The sequence below is a fragment of the Sciurus carolinensis genome, chromosome 1, assembly GCF_902686445.1.
Source record: "Sciurus carolinensis chromosome 1, mSciCar1.2, whole genome shotgun sequence".
In the NCBI taxonomy this organism is placed as follows: domain Eukaryota; kingdom Metazoa; phylum Chordata; class Mammalia; order Rodentia; family Sciuridae; genus Sciurus; species Sciurus carolinensis.
The window spans coordinates 78208215-78224906 of NC_062213.1; the positions used below are offsets into that span (position 1 = coordinate 78208215).

Sequence of the window (16692 nt, forward strand, 5' to 3'; positions counted from 1 at the left end):
CCTTTTACCCCGGCTCCGACTTCTATGCTTGCCCCACCTTGGTTCCTCTCCTTTTTCTACTAGACCTTATCGCTTGTGCCAGACTCTTTTCTGCATAATTGTTGTCATGACTATTCTCTGCTCCTGTCTACTCTATGTGGATGCCTACCTCACTGTGCATGGACTCTAGCACTTGTTCTGGACCACCTCTTGCCACCTCTCTGTCCAAGTGCACACTTTATCCAGCCCCATTTTATGGCTATAGGACTAAAGGCAATAAAAGGAAAGGGAAAGGGAAAGAGAGGAAATTAAAAGGGAAATGGTAAGAGAACCAGTAAGAAGACTGAGTTTTTGAGTACTGAACATCCTTTAGTACAAATAAACTAATAAATATATCTTAAGTATTTGCATTTTGTCTTTTGAACAGGTTATGAAGTTCATGGGATGGAAAAAATACCAAAAGAAGGACCAGCACTTATAATTTTTTATCATGGAGCTATTCCCATAGATTTTTACTACTTCATGGCTAAAATTTTTATCCACAAAGGCAGAACTTGCCGAGTAGTAGCTGATCACTTTGTCTTTAAAATTCCAGGTAATTTTGTCACTGTAGAAAATTATAGAAAGACATTTAATCATCATGATTAAATTACATGGCAGTCTGTTTGAGGTCTTTAGTATCATTTGGAAATGCTTTTTGCCTGTTTAGGGTAACGAACTTGAAATTATAATTTGAAAACATCTGATTATCCTATTTAGGCAGTGTATCTTAAAAATAAAAACATTATGGCCAAAAAATGTTACCTAATTTTTTTTTTAACAGTTATCTAATCATTATTTTTCTAAGTTAAATCTTTTTTGTTTTGTATTTTGAGAGTAGTTCTTTCTGTATTGACTGGGCTGGCCTCAAACTCCTGGTTTCAAGTGATCTTCCTATCTTAACCTCCCAAGTTGCTGGAACTGTAGGTACATGCCATTGTCAGGCTTAAATCTTGAAATTTATTTGATTTTTTTGGTGCTGGGGATGAAATCCAGGGCCTCATGCATGCTAGGCAAGCACCTTGCCACTGTGCTATATCCCTAGGCCAAATATTGAGCTTTATATTTTAATTTTTCAGAGCTCTGTGTGTGTGTGTGTGTGTGTGTGTGCGCATGCACGCACGGGTGTGTATGTGGTTTGTTTTTGGTGATGCTGGGGATTGAACCCATTTTCATATGATGAATTTTTTCATGAGACATTGATTTTCTGTTTAATTCTACTGTCATTGGATTTAATAGCTGTCAATTTGATAGCAAATCAAAATTAGAAAAAAAAAATTAGCCAAGATATCTGTTGTCTTCATCATTATACTGCCCTAAAGAGTATATATGTTATGTCTTCTATCACACAACTTGCCTGGTGGATTTAAATGCTAAGATTGAGGACTGTATTCTTTTTAATGTGTTCATAAAGTCTTAGTACCTTTTTAAAAAAAAGATTAATTAGGCAAATGGTTTCAAACACTAGAGTTTTAAGAACATCATTCTTGAATGAATTCATTTAGATTAAATCTTATTTTCTGTTACTAAATCACAGGAAACAAGTCAGGAAAGTTGATTGCTTGTTCTGAACTAATAAAAATAAAGCTGATCCATCAACCAGACAGACGCAAACTTGGTAGTGAATTAAGTAATGATCTACTTCAGTGCTTTCATAAACATGTTAGTGCTTTGGGTATCATTGTATCACTAAACACTCATTTGTACTTTGTGTATAAGTTAGCTATAAGATTTCCATTTAAAGGTAACATTACCACCTAATAATTTTCGAAATTAGAAAACGAAAGAACATCATTATAATCTTACCATTCGAATATAGCCAGTGATTTGATTTGTTTTACTTCATTTTTAATTTACCTATTTTCATGATTTGCAAACAATTTTGTGGGTTTTCTAAAGAAGATTTCATGTAAGCATTAACATTTTGCAATATTTTATAAGGAACAGTTAATGTTTATAACTAATATGTGTACTTAACTTTTTCATTTATTGAACATTAGATTACTTCCATTTTTTTCCTTTTTATAAAGTGAATATTTTTAGCATTGACTTTTCAAATAATTTTCTCCTTTTTGATTCTTGCAACATCTTGACATTGATTTACTTATATTTGTCATTGCTTTCTGGAGGTATAGAATCATTATGATTCTTAGTGCAAGAGAGATTTTCTGTCTTGTAATTTTTGAAACCTCCTTTGTTCCTTGTTTTATTATGAGAATGCATCTTGTTAAATCATTGAGCTTTTAATGGACTGTAGGGTGAAAGTATTTAAATCTTAATGATTTATAATCTTGTTTCAGTCCTTTAAATTAATGAGATATTTGGTTAGTTTGCATAGCTTTTAGGGACCCATCCATATTTTTGTCTCAAAGAGTGATGCATGTGTATTAACAGTGCTCCAAAGTTCCAGCGTAAGATTATTAAAATATTTAATTGCTGACAGGATTATGTTCTTCATCTGTAAATAGTTATAATTTGAAAAGCTGTGTAATATTGACTCTTAATTAGTTGTTCTTGAATCAAACACCTTCACTTTATTAAAAAAAACTATTAATGTTTGCTATTATTCTTTAAAAAAATTTATTTGTAAGATTAGCATAACCTGAGTTATAATTTCAATAGATTTAATTATAGTCTTGCCCGTTTGGGTAGGGCCAATCATAGTAAATTCATATTCTCTCAAGTGATTCTTTAAGGGTTAATGAGAGATTAGATTTGTAATTGCCAGTGGGGTGTTATTTCTGATTGCCCTGATAGATACTTTAGAATGTTTTTGGCATGATATGCAGTGGAAGGAGTTTGGGGCCGGACATACCTGAATGGGAATTTCTCTTCTGGCACTTCTTAGCTGCGTGCTACCTAATTTTTGAGCTCAGGTTTCCTCATATGTAAAACAGAAGAATCCCTGTTTTCCAAGATTGTTGTGAGTTTTAAGAGTTTGAATATGTAAAGTAGCCAGAATAGTAGGTGACCAGTAGGAAGTAATCAATAGTAGGTTATCAGTAAGATGTAGGTATTACTTCACAAATAATATTAATTTTATGTTAACCTTAAGAAAATAAAGTTACTGATGTAAAGTTACTGTGAAATTATCTGTGACTTCACAACTCTTAGGTTGTGAAGATTCTTGCCTTTGAATAATAGAACAAATAGTATTCAAGATATCATCTTTCTTACAGGGTTTAGTTTATTACTCGATGTATTTTGTGCTCTACATGGACCAAGAGAAAAATGTGTTGAAATTCTGAAGAGTGGTCACTTGTTAGCTATTTCACCAGGTGGAGTTCGTGAAGCTCTGCTTAGTGATGAAACCTACAACATCATATGGGGTAATCGAAAAGGCTTCGCTCAGGTTGCAATTGATGCAAAAGTGGTGAGTTGTATAAAAATAATTACTCAACTAAAGCTTAGTTAAATTTAAAATAATGCTTAGTGAACGAAAGTATATAAGAATGTAAACCCTTTTTATTAAATACTTTAAAAGCTATTATATATACAATTTAAAATGTGTCAGTAGAGAAGTATTCTTTGTATGGAAAGCCATCTTACATAAATCTTGAAATTTTGCACATATCCAGCAAGATTTTATTTTACATTCAAATTCATCTTTTCATCATATTTGTAATTGTATACAAATAATTTCATCATTCCTTTAGTTCTGCTTTTTTTCTTTTTCTTTTTTTTTCTTTTTTTCACTAGTATAACCAGTTCAATTCTGTGTTTGTTTCAAACCTTTGGTACCTTTGATGTGAATGAGTTGGTATATTTCAGGAGTGGTTGTTGGGTTTATAATCCTTTATCTGTGACCATCTTTTATAACCAGACTGAAATAATCTGTGACTTTATCATTTTTCATCAGCAAATGTGGTCAGCTATCTTACAAAGATAAAGACCAGACATTGGTCTAATTTGGATACTAATTAAAGATTTCCCAAATGAATTTGTCAGTAAAATTAAGGATTCCGCAGAGATTCACTGAAATTAATCTACTTAACAGACCAAATAATGTGAATGCCATTTTGTGCTTTTCTTTTGCCTTTGAAAAGTACTTCTTAGCACTTTGGTCTCCATATTGTTACTGTATTCTTAGAAAACACTTATCTGTTACTTAGGAAGTGTTTCTCCTTTGCTTCTGTTATTTTAGATTGTCAGCAAAAGAAGTCATAGTACCTTTGATAGGGTATTTTCCAGGCCTATTGGAGACTGCTGCTAATAACTTTCACATTTCAGATTTTTTGTGTTCCCATTGCTGTGGCATAGTGACCCTTAGCTTGATTGCCCATCTTGCAAATATGGACTATTGATTAAAAAAGAGAGTATGAAGGACTCATTGTAACCAAAGAATAATATTTGAAGAAGAATAAATGCTTTCTTGTCTTAATTGCAAAGTTCACAGCAAAAAAAAAAAAAAAAAAAAATGCTTTGAGCTCTTTTCTGTGTATTTGTATATTTAACTCCTAGAAGTTACTGCTGTAGTGCCTCATGAGTGTGATCTTAGTTTGGGTAAATGCACTTGCCCAAATGCTTAAATAACACAATAATTTAAACAGTACTTCCTTACAGTAGATTATAAGCTCCTTGAGGACTGGGATTTTGTATTCAAATACTTAGTACAGTGACTAGTTTTGAGTAGGCTTTTAAGTTTGAATTTAGAATCTGAATTAGTATTTAAATTTAGAATAGAATTTGTCTTTTTAAAAACAGACAATGTCAAACACTACTAATGAAAAGCTGCCTTTGAATTTAATTTTATGTTAAATAATATCAATAATATAGAAAATTAACTTTTAGCACTTTTTATATGTTTTCCAGAAAGTTTAAAGGTCTGATGCAGAAAACAAAAACCTAGCCTGTATAAATAACAGGGAATACAAAAGATTATATACAGTTGTACAAAAATTAAGGAAAATGCAATGTTATATTAAAGCAATAATAAAAACTAAAAAGCTAATTAAAAACTAAAGATGATTCACTTTTTAAGTTTATATTTTGAAAATATGTCTTCATATGTTTAAAGGTGACACAAATAAGAGTTGGAATCACATAAATTTTTTGTGAAATTCTAATTATTCTTTCTTAAGTTTACAGTTTTAAGCAACATATTGTGTAGAAGAAAGCCTGAAAGCAATGATACAAAGAAAATACCTCTTATTCAAATCCTTAAGTTTCTAGGTAAACAATTAAGATAATCCAGATGATTAAAGTTTTTGTATAAAGATTTCAGAAAATGTGTGAAAGAATCTTTTGTTAGTTTTAAAACAAACACAAATCTTTAATGCTGTGAATCTACAAAACAATATTATAAGCTTAATAAATATTGTGCCAGCCCAGCATTTTGTAGCGCTTGTAAACGCTTTTTCCTGGTACTCCTGTATGGAAGGAGGTGACGTATATAATTATTCCAATGTTACAGATGAGGACACTCAGGCACAGAGAGATGGAGGGATGGAAGGGATCTGGTCACAACAAGGCAGCTGCAGAGCAGAACACACAGTTCAGGACTCAAGGCAACGGTGCTGTTGCCAACCCTGACTACATTTCACAGTGAGTCTACTGACATCTGAGATTGAAGGGACCTTTCAGTTCTGTGAAGGAAATCTTTTAGTAATGTATGTATGACACAAGTATCCCATCTGGAAAATCCTTTAATAGGCCTCAAAAAGTTATCATAAGCTATGAGTAAAAATTTAAGACTCTTGTTGCAGTATTAAATACATTTTAAATTGTTACATACTGGCCTGAGGATGTAGTTCAGTGGTAGAGCACTAGCATGTATGAGGCCCTGGGTTTGATCCCCAGCAGTGCTAAAAATAAAAATTAAAAGTGTTAATTGTGACAGTATAACAAATCAAGAGGAGAAAAATCTAGATTGTATGCAGTTCGTAAAATATCAGTAGAAAATATGTAAAGTTCACTTGAAAGCAATAGACTTTTGATATGTAATATAAATCACTTATTTTGTAAATTCTAGAGAATTATGACTTTGGTAAGAATTTTCAAGTAACTTGATGTCTAAATTCGGGAAGAATTAGTGCATTTAATTGGAAAATAAATAACAGATATAAAACAAAATAATATTTTGTTTCAATAAAATTATTTATTTGTATAATCTCAAGTCATAAACCCTTATCATAGGATACTTATTATTTATCTCCATTTTATACATGAGGAGAATGAAGCTTAGATATGGTAAGTAACTTGTTTAATGGTTCTCACATTTTTGTGGCAGAAGTAAGACTCTGGACTATTCCCCAAGAATATTTTTTTTTTTTAAATGCATTTTGTCTTGTATCCACATGTTCATATGCATGCATACATACAGACACATGTGAATAGTAAACAATTCTAGGTTATTTAGAATAATTGAATAAGAATATCAGCTTATTTAAATACCTCAAACCCTACTTTGTTTACAAAGTACACACAAGGGGTGGATTGAGTGTAATATAAGATCAAATTGTAATAAGCTAATGCTTATGGCTTTAAGAATATAAACTTCAATGTAAATTTAAAAACCTTAGGCACAGACAATAATATGAAATACTGAACAAATTAGGGCAGATTTTCTTTAATAGCTTCTAGAAATGTCTAGTCTCCAGAGAGTTAAGTATTTAAGGAATAATGTTGAACCCAAATAGTCTTTATAAAGTGCAAACAGACTTCTGGGATCATGCCAGTTGGTAGACATAAGTCCAACAATACTTTTTAAGGGAGACAAAATGTGTATCTATCAGCTAAAAGGTTTCTGTTCCTTCTTGGGTGTTTTAAGTTGTCAACACTAAAGACATTTTGTAACTATTTAAAACATTAGGATTTCAGCCATCATTTTATTTTAGAAAACTAGTAATAATTTCCTAGATTGTAATATGATTATTTTTACAAAAGAATTGAATGCACTTTATCTTTTTAATTTGTAAGCTTCATGAATTAACTCCATCAAATTTTTAAATTCTTCACCTGAAGCTTTTCATACCTGACTTCTTTCTTCTTCCTAAGTGATTTTAAGATTGCTGCTGCCTATTACTGACCTTTATATTCAGAGAATACAAATTAATTCATTAGAAGCATTGTCTCTCTCTTCTGTTTATTTATTCCTTCTTTAATTCATTGATGACTTTCTTTAGCTCTTCATCTATTCTAGGTACTGTTCTAGGTGCTAGGGGTACAGCAGTGAAAAGACAGTGCCCCTGCAATCTATTAGGTGTCTTCCTTCTGGTAAGAAGAGAGGTATAATAAGTAACCAGTTAGTTATAGGTGAGGTAGTACAAATAGCTATATCTGTGTTTTCTTTCCTTCAGTCCATATTTTTCAAAACTAAATAATATTATCAGCTTATTTAAATATCACAAATCTAAGTCCTACTCATTAAGTCAAGTAGTTCTATATTAGGCTCAGGCATGTACATCAGTATATACTATCCAGTTCTATAAGTAATGTGAATCCCCACCCCATGTACAGTTTTATCCATTCTATAACATTTAATTCAGTATATTGGTATATACATTAAAGTGTTCATTCAGTTTTTAATCTATATTATTATTCACAGTGGCATAACTTCAATACAATACTTCACAATATTTCATTTTTTTGGCATCAATGTTTCCATTATTAAAAGTCACACTTAACCATTGGTATTCATAGAAATATGAAAATCAAGAACTTGTGAGCATAAATCCTCTAAAGTTGATAATATGAAGAATTCTTTACATTTCCTGTATTTGCAGCAAGTCTTAGGTTTTTCATCAATTTTGAACATTTTTAAATTTAATAAACTCACAAAAAGTGTTGTTTTACTAATTCCATGATAGCATCTTGCCAAAACCTTTTGTTTATATAAATTTCCCTTAGAATCTTTATCTTGTAACTTCATTGAGCATATCATTCAGTATCCTCCTAAAACCAGTTTACTGCATTCATTTTATTTAATGAAATAAATGATTACTATAGTTTCTGTTTTGAGTTTCAAGGATTTATGTGGAATATTAGGGAAATTGGTAAATGAAATATTGTATATTGCCACTGGAGGGTAGTGTTTCCAATTTATATTTTTACAAATGATCAAGTTGAATTTAGTCTGATTAATCACACTAGTCAAGTGTGCCCTTGTTTTTAAATCTTACTCTGATAATTTCAAATAGGCCCTCAAAAGTTTGCCTTAGTGACTTCAGTGGAGACATTGAATGGGTTTATTTATTTACTTTTTAATTCAAATTCTTTTCTTTAGCCCATCATTCCTATGTTTACACAAAATATTCGAGAAGGATTTAGATCACTTGGAGGAACAAGTAAGTTCTGATTCATATGGTTTTTAATTATAATGTAATATTTAAAATATTTGGAATTTTGAACCCTGTAAGGAATCCTTTGACTTATTAATATTAAGTAATAGATGGATTGCTTAGGTGTTTTCCTATATAAAGTTTAAACAACTGGTTCTAAGTAATGGCAGTTCTTAGATATTATATTCTTGCTAAGACTATCATATATATAACTGAAGTTTATTTGTAGTGAGTTCTTTAAAATTTGAAAACATTTTATCTAACTTATTCTGTTGCACCATGGTGATGAGGTCTAGAATAAATCTATATATTATATTTTTAACCATGAAGTTAACAGCTTTAAAAATGAATGATACTACAAGTTGAACTAAGGTTAACAATCTGAGAAGACATCATTTGCTTTGGTTTACTTTTGTCACTTCACATTTCTTTTTAGTATTTTGAACCACAGTCTATTTACTTTGATGAGTTCTTTTCGTCTACCTTTAATTTACTGATTAAGAAAGAAGCTTTTAGTTATAGGGATGATAGCAATTGGAGATTTTTTTTTTCCTTCGCAATGTCTTATTTCTTTCTTTGAAATTTTGTACCCAGTCATAATAGCATGTGGTTTTGTACCCTATGGTTTATATATTATATTTATTTGCCTATATTTTATATTCCTAACACTCTTATTGTTAGTGTTCCTATCTACATAAAGGTCCTCTTTTGAAGATTTTTAAATTGCTGTTGTTTCTTTTGTATGTGACGTTATTTTGTGTTGATTATTCCATGTTTTTTAAGTCAAAATTTACTTCCTTTTTTTTTTTCAGATTTAATATGGAAAAGCAGATTGATATGATATTTGACCTTTAATGTGGAATTCTCTTAGTTTATTTTCATAATTTAAATGGCAAACCAGAATTATTCCTGAACTTGTTTTTTTAATGATAAATTATTTTTAAAATTCTTTTTGACTGTTTTAAATTTTTTTTCTTGACTTTAAAGCTCAATATCTCAAAACTTAGTGTCCAGGGTTTTTTTTTTAATAACTTTAGATATGATGGTATATTTTACATTTCCATGTATAAACAGTGTTTTCAACTTTAATACAGTACTTAATTACATAGCTTTTTCTGGATTCCCTTGATGCCTTTTTTTTTTTTTTTTTTTTTTTAACTTGGTCCATCCATTTATTTTACCTTTCCACTACTTTCTTTTTTAATCCTGCTAAATTTCAGATTTGGTCTTTAGCATTAGAAATTCTTTGCTTTGATGTATTAGCTTAATTTTTTTTCTAATTTATAATAATGGGTTTCAGTCTTTGCATAGTTTATTAGTGTTTTATAGTCTTATGTCTACATGAATTTATTTTATACTCCCTTTTTTTTTAATTCATGTAAGTCACTTGTTTTGTCTCTTACACTTTTAGCTTCTTTTGCTTGCAGTCTTTATCCTTTGCTTTGCAATAGTAATTGGTTTGTCTTTTCAAATTTCCATAGTTTTAAAATCTATTTTTTAAAATTAATAGACTTAATGTTTTTCATTTTTAGGTTTACTGAAAAAAATTAAGCAGAAAATATAGGGATTTTTTTTTAATGTATCCCCTCACCATCTTCCTGTTTTCCCTGCTAATATATTGCATTAGTATGGTATCATTTATTACAATTGATAAAAAGCTCATTTTTTAAGAAATATTTTATTAATTCTAAGAAGTAATACTTTCTACTACTTTCCTATAAATCTCACATAATTAATTGGAAAGTTTACAATCACGTTCTTAAAATATTTAATCAATAAAAATGATTTTACTTTAAACAGGGTTATTTAGGTGGCTTTATGAAAAATTTCGCTATCCATTTGCTCCAATGTATGGTGGTTTTCCAGTGAAGTTACGGACCTATTTAGGTGATCCCATTCCCTATGATCCAAAGATAACAGCAGAAGAATTAGCTGAAAAGGTAAATTATTTCGTCTTTATTAGTGTTAGGACAGATATTTGTTTTCAATTATTATATTTAAAATGTCATAATTTATTTACTTATGTATTCTACAATCATGTTCTTTGTCAGTGGTTCTCAACCAGTGGTGATTTTGCCCCATATGAGATATTTGACAATGTCTGAAGACATTTTTTATTGTCACGTGAGCAACAGTTGTAATAGGTGGTGCTACAGACATTTATGGCTAGAGACCAAGGATAGAATTACAGTCAACTGCAGGACATCTAGGGATATGTGTCTATATGTAGGGTTTTGGAAATATTGGGCTGAAATTAGGGGAGGGAAATCAAAATTGGTGATGAAGATTTAGAAGTCATTTGCTCTGAGGCAGTCGCAGAAACCTTGAGCTTGGTAGGGCAGATTGAAGAGAGAGAGAAAAGGACTGAAGACAAGTTATAAGAAATGTAACATTTAAGGAAGGTGAACAATTGAAGCTAACTGAAAGGGAACTGGTGGAATAAGTAAATTTGTGTGATAGAAGTCAATGTGTGAGGTTTTTTAAAAAAGTGAGAATGATCAGTAATGCTTCTTGCAAAGAAATCAAGGGAAATGAGAATGAGAAAAGACAACTCAGTTTGCACTTACACTTTCAAAGGGTATATCTCAGTTTGTACTTATGCTTTTAGAGGGTATATAACTACAAAAAAAAGCAATAAATGTCATTTATTTAATCACTTAGAAAATGGGACAAATGTGTTTTGATTATGTACCAATCTTTGGTACATATATTAGTCTGGTTTCTTTTTTAAAGCTTTAATTGTAATAGGAAGCACACGTATTTATCATCTTAACTGTTTTTAAATATACAGTTCAGTGGTTAAATACTTTCATGTTGTTGAGCAACAGATTTCTTAGAAGTTTTTCACTTTGCAAAACCAGTTCACTTTGCAAAACCACTTAACTTCTTATTTCTGTCTCCCTGTAGTTCCTGACAATCATTGTTCTACTTTTTCTTCTTAGAGTTTGACAACCTTAGATACCTTGTATGTGGGAAATCATAATGTTTGTCTTCTTGCAATTACCTTTTTTTTACTTATGATGTTTACAAGGTTCATGTGTCTTCTAGCACATGACAGAATCTTCCCCTTGTCTAAGGCTGAATAATGTTTTTACCCCATTTTCTTTATCCATTTATCTATTGGTGGGCATTTAGATTGTTTATACTTGTTTCTACTTGAGTCTTCACTACTATGAATAATGTTACAGTGAACATGAGTTTGAAAATTTCTCTTTTCAAGATCCTGTTTTGAATTTTTTTGGATATATATCCAGAGGTAGGATTGCTAGATCATATACAAATTCTATTTTAATTGTTTTTAGAACATTCATGTTCTTTTTCGCATTGACTTATCATTTTACATTCTCATACAGTGCGTGAGGGTTTTAATTTTTCTACATCCTTGCTAATACTTGTTATTTTCTGTTTTGTTTTTATTTTTAATAGTGGCCATCTAATGGGCATGAGATGATATCTCATTGTGGTTTTGATTTACATTTCTCTAATGATTAGTGATATTGAGCAGCATCTTTTTATATGCTTGTTGGCTGTTTATATGTAAACATTTTTTTTTGAGAAATGTCTGTTCAAGTCAATTGCCCAATTTTTAGCTAATGCAGTTGTTTTGTTGTTGAGTTGTAGAGCTTCTTTATATATATTCCACATGTTGACCCCATGACAGATATATGATTTGCAAATATTTTCTCCCATTTTGTAAGTTCCATTTCAATTAATGATTGTTTTCTGTGATGTGCAGAAGTTATGAGATTGCTGTAGTACCATTTGTCTAGTTTTACTTTCTGTGCTTTTAGTGTGTTATCTAAGAAATTATTACCAAACCCAATGTCATGAAGGTTTTCCCTATGCTTTCTTCTAAGAATTTCATAGTTTTAGGTTTTATGTTTTGAATTATTTTTCCTATACTGTTTAAGGTCCAATTTCCCCTACACATTCTTTTGCATATGAGTATTGAATTTTCTAGCACCATTGTTGAAGAGCCTATACTTTTGCTGCTGTGTAAACTTGGCACTCTTATTGAAGATCATTTGGCCTTTATGTGAGTCCTGTAGCTTTTTTAACTGTTTTGGCTATTCTGAGTCCCTTCTAGTTCCATATAAATTTTAGGACTTTTTTTTATTTCTGCAAAAAAATGTCATTGGAATTTCGCATCTATATATTACTTTGGGCAGTATAGACATTTTAACAGTATTGCTTCTTCCAGTTCATGAACATGGATGTCTTCTATTTGTGCTTTCTTGAATTTCTTTTAGCAAGTTTTATAGTTTGCAGTGTCCAAATATTTCTCCTCCTGTGTTTAGGTTTCTTGAATATTTTAACTTTTTGATGCCATTGTTTTTTTATTTTTCATTTCTATGATTCATGGGGATTTTATTTTGTTCCTATTGTTTCATTGTTTATTGTCATGTATATAGAAACAACTGATTTTCATGTATCGTTTTTATATCCTGCAACTTTGTTGAATTTTTTATTCTGTTTTTTTGTGAGATCTTTAGGATTTTCTACATATTAGATCATATTATTTACAAAGATGATTTTACTTCTTTTCCATATGTTGTCTAATTTAATCCTCAGATCAACCCTAATTATTACGGTTTTTATTTTATTTTAGTACTGGAATTGAACCCAGGGTGCTTTACCACTGAGCTACATCCCAGCCTCTCTTCCTCCCACTGTTTTTTGTTTGAGACAGGGTCTCACTAAGTTGCTAAGGCTAGCCTCAAACTTGATATCTTCTTGTCAGCCTCCTGAGTTGTTGGCTGTTATAGGTTAATTATAAGTTTTTTCTTAAATATTGCTGTGATTTTTATTCAATTTGAAATCCTGATTAGAATAAAAGCAGTGAGAATGAGGCTTTACAAACTGCAAAATTACTTCATCGTTGTGATATGACTTGACTTTATACATAGAAAAAAAAATAACATTAGATTTAGCTTCATTCCTTTAAAAAAAAAAAAAAAAAAAAAAAATCCCTTCTACTGACTCACAGTGGCCAGAAGCAGCTTTTTGATAACTCCGCTTGTGTCACTTGCAATCATTGTGCCCAGGGTCTTCTGATACATCTGAGTGATTATCTATTTGATTTGTATAAGGTCAGTTTCACTTCCCAGAGACCACAATCCTGACCAGGGTGGAGTCATCTCTGCCAGCACCTTTCACAGAATAGTACAGCTGCTCAGCAAAGAAGGCAGGATGGTTCAGGGCACACTGCAAGATGGTCTTCAAACCACTTTCAACATATCCAGACAACTTGCGGCCCACACTGCTTAACGAAGCTCAATTAGACATCCTGGTATAAGCCTCCATGGTAACTTTCAGCAGAGGAAAGCTTCTTGTGGCAAGGATCATGTTAAAGCAAGATTCACCTGTCCCTAGTCTCCCTTTACCAGCTTCATAGAGACACTGAACATCTTCTTGAGCCATTTGGTGGTTTACACTCTGATTCTCATCACAATTTCCCTGGCATATGGATACAAGTAGATGTTCAAAGTGTCCTGGTGTATCCTACCTGATATGCTTTTCAAGGTTTCATCCAAATTCTGATTGATAACATCTGACAATTTCTCAGATATCTTCATATATTCTTGTGTACAAAATCTTATTCAATACACATTTCCGAGTTCCTGCTCCCTACGTTGCATTCCATAAATTCCAGGCACCATAATATGTAGGGGGCATGAGCAGGGCAAGAATCAGTTCTTCCATATTTCCACTTAATTTTGACTTGAGATCTTTGATTAAATCTGTGCCATACATGGTCTTAAAAGCTGCTTTAATATTTTGCCTCTCATCATTGGAATGACTGGCCACAACATCCACAATTGCCTGCTCATCTGTTCCAAATCCCTGCTCATCTGTCCCAAATCCCTTCATTGCTTTACATAGAATTTCTGCATCTCTCATAGCATTGAAGTTGGCAGCTGGTTGGATGGTCCCTTGAGTGCCCTGAGTCACTGCTGTAGGTTCACTGCTATAATCCAAAGAAACAGGGGAAAAAAAAAAAAAAAAACAGGATAGGAAGAAAAGGGTTCTGTAATCAAAAGAAGTTGGTTGTTAGCATGGGAAAAGGAAGAAAGAGACTCTGAGGAAACAGGTAAACAAAAGGAAAATAGAGCAAGAAAAATAAAGAAATAAAAACTTAAAAATTTTCAAAAAAAAAAAAGACACTATAACAGTCATATAGTATTCAAACTTCCCAGTCTTCAGGAGCCTGATGCATGAGAGTTACCTGACAATGAGCTTCCAGTCTCCAACAGGAGTCTCAGGATGGGATTTGCCCCACCTAAAGATGGGAGCTTCCACTTCCAGGATAATCCAAGATGGCTGCACTGGCTTCCAGATGTGTTGGTAAATGGGGAGCTGCAGCTCCAGTTGTGGGTGAGGTCGGCCAGGGGTCCTGCAGGTTCTGACTGTTGTCTCAAAATGGCAGCAACCACGTGTAACCAAACCTGTGGGTACTCTGACAGTGGACTTTAAGCAACAGCAGGCAGCTGGTGATCCACTGGCAATTGAGGTCAATTTGCAGGCTACCGGTGGATGATTGGCAGGTGGACCTTGGGCCCTGGGTGATGAGTAGGTGAAAGGCAGGCAATGGGCAGGCAAGAGGCGGGCAGACGGGCAAATAGCAGATGATAGGTGGTAGTCAGTGAGCAATCTACACCCCAAAAGTAGTTGATAAGCTGGCAGACTGTAGGTGATTGCAGTGGACAAGTGAGGTAAACGGGGAATCAATAAGTAGCAAAGACTGTCTCACAGAGAAACAAACTTCCTTTGCTTGAAACCCAAGTTACAGAGCAACAAGGAACGCAGCCTCCCTCTAGTCTGCCATATTGGATCTCAAGAAAAGGATTCTGTTGATCTGACTAGAGTAAGGAGATTGTCCTCCAGGATACTGAGAAGGCATCCGACCTCCAGGAAAGCTGCTAGGTAGTGGGACTTAGCTGAACCACCATCACAAGTCTGTGAAGGTGACTAGATAACCAGAACATCTCACTTCACTGGGTGGGGCTCCATATTCTTGGCCTGGAGGAACTCCAGGACAGGATGGAACTCTCCCTGGCTATGAGGCACGAGGGTAGCCTCCAGCTCCTGGGTAACTACCTCTTGACACTGGTGGCTAGGTACCTCCTCCCATTGGAGGAATGCCACTAGGATAAGGATACTGACCTGGATTGGGGGATGACTCCTGACCTGCAGGAGGATAGCCAGGGAAAAGTGGGTAACCTGTCAGGGGATAGCCTGGGTATGATATTCTGACTAGGAGCAGCATCAGAGCCCAATCTGGTCTCGAGCCAGATGGAGCAGGGAGGCATTTATTACTGTTTTATACATGAAAAAAACTGAATATCTGTCAGCATGGTGAGGTTTTACTATAGTAACAAAAACACAATCTTAGAAGCTTATGATGATAAAATTTACTTTTTGTTGTTGTTGATGAGGTTTACCTGTAGCTTTGTCCATGTCCCTATCTTCATTGTTTTTGAGATTAGGCTAAAAGGAAGGCCCCATGTAGAATGTTGCCATTTATATGGTAGAGGGAAAAGGTCAGAGGTGGAACTATGAGATGGCCTTCAAAGCTTCTATTTGTAAGTGACCCATTCATTCCTACTGGTATTTTATTGCCAAAGCAATGATGCTAGACTTCTGTGAGGTAGGGACTGAGATCCTCCCACAGAGATGGTCAGGAACAGAGGGGCCTGTCAGGGAAAGGGAATATATTAATATACCCTACCTTGCTGGAACTCATCAAGGTTAGTCACTTAGAAGAGGATATGCAACTGAAGCAGCTATTAATATTATGTTAGATGAGACTGGTCACATGCAAGGTTGATACAAAGATTCACAAAGGTAACATCAATGATACATTATATGCCTCCTTGTTCTTCAGTATTTCAAATGGTTCATTAAGTATATTCAGTTTTTTTCTGCCATATGGCCTGAAGATAAAATCCTATGACACTGACTTTTAGGGTCAGGGCATATTCTCCACAAAGCATGATTCTTCTCTCATCCTGAAATGATACCTTCCTAAGAACTTCATGATCTAAGAGCTATCCCAGAGCTGAGACCTGACCCTTTGATTCTACTTCTACCCCCACACAAATTGTTGTTAATATATATCTTTGCTGCTCCCTAATAAATGCATTCTTCTTTAGGATATAATTGAATTCTATCTTGTTCTTTTAAATTGTCTTCCCACCTATCCATTTGGATTTAAGTGGGGTCAGAACTATTTAGGAAAAAAAAAAAAAACATTATATATATATATATAATATATAAAAATATATATAATATATATATTTTATATATATAATATATATATATATTTATAATATATATAATATATATATATAAAATATATATATAAAAATATATATATATATATTTTTTTTTTTTT

At 32.8% G+C, this 16692-nt stretch overlaps 1 protein-coding gene and 1 pseudogene across 4 annotated transcripts in view; one reads left to right on the forward strand and one right to left on the reverse strand.

Annotated features, from left to right (window-relative positions):
- The window catches only part of Tmem68 (transmembrane protein 68), a 34510-nt gene that overhangs the window by 14129 nt on the left and 3689 nt on the right, over nt 1-16692 (forward strand). For 3 of the 4 annotated variants that reach the window (XM_047549682.1, XM_047549685.1, XM_047549687.1), the window contains exons 4-7: nt 407-574; nt 3198-3391; nt 8243-8303; nt 10098-10237. In XM_047549682.1, the coding sequence (XP_047405638.1) occupies nt 407-574; nt 3198-3391; nt 8243-8303; nt 10098-10237 (563 nt within the window). Of the gene's footprint in view, nt 1-406; nt 575-3197; nt 3392-5431; nt 5563-8242; nt 8304-10097; nt 10238-16692 lie in introns of all 4 variants that reach the window. The other variant, XR_007108330.1, reaches the window with a different exon arrangement.
- On the reverse strand, nt 13271-15564 carry LOC124988375 (annexin A7-like; annotated as a pseudogene).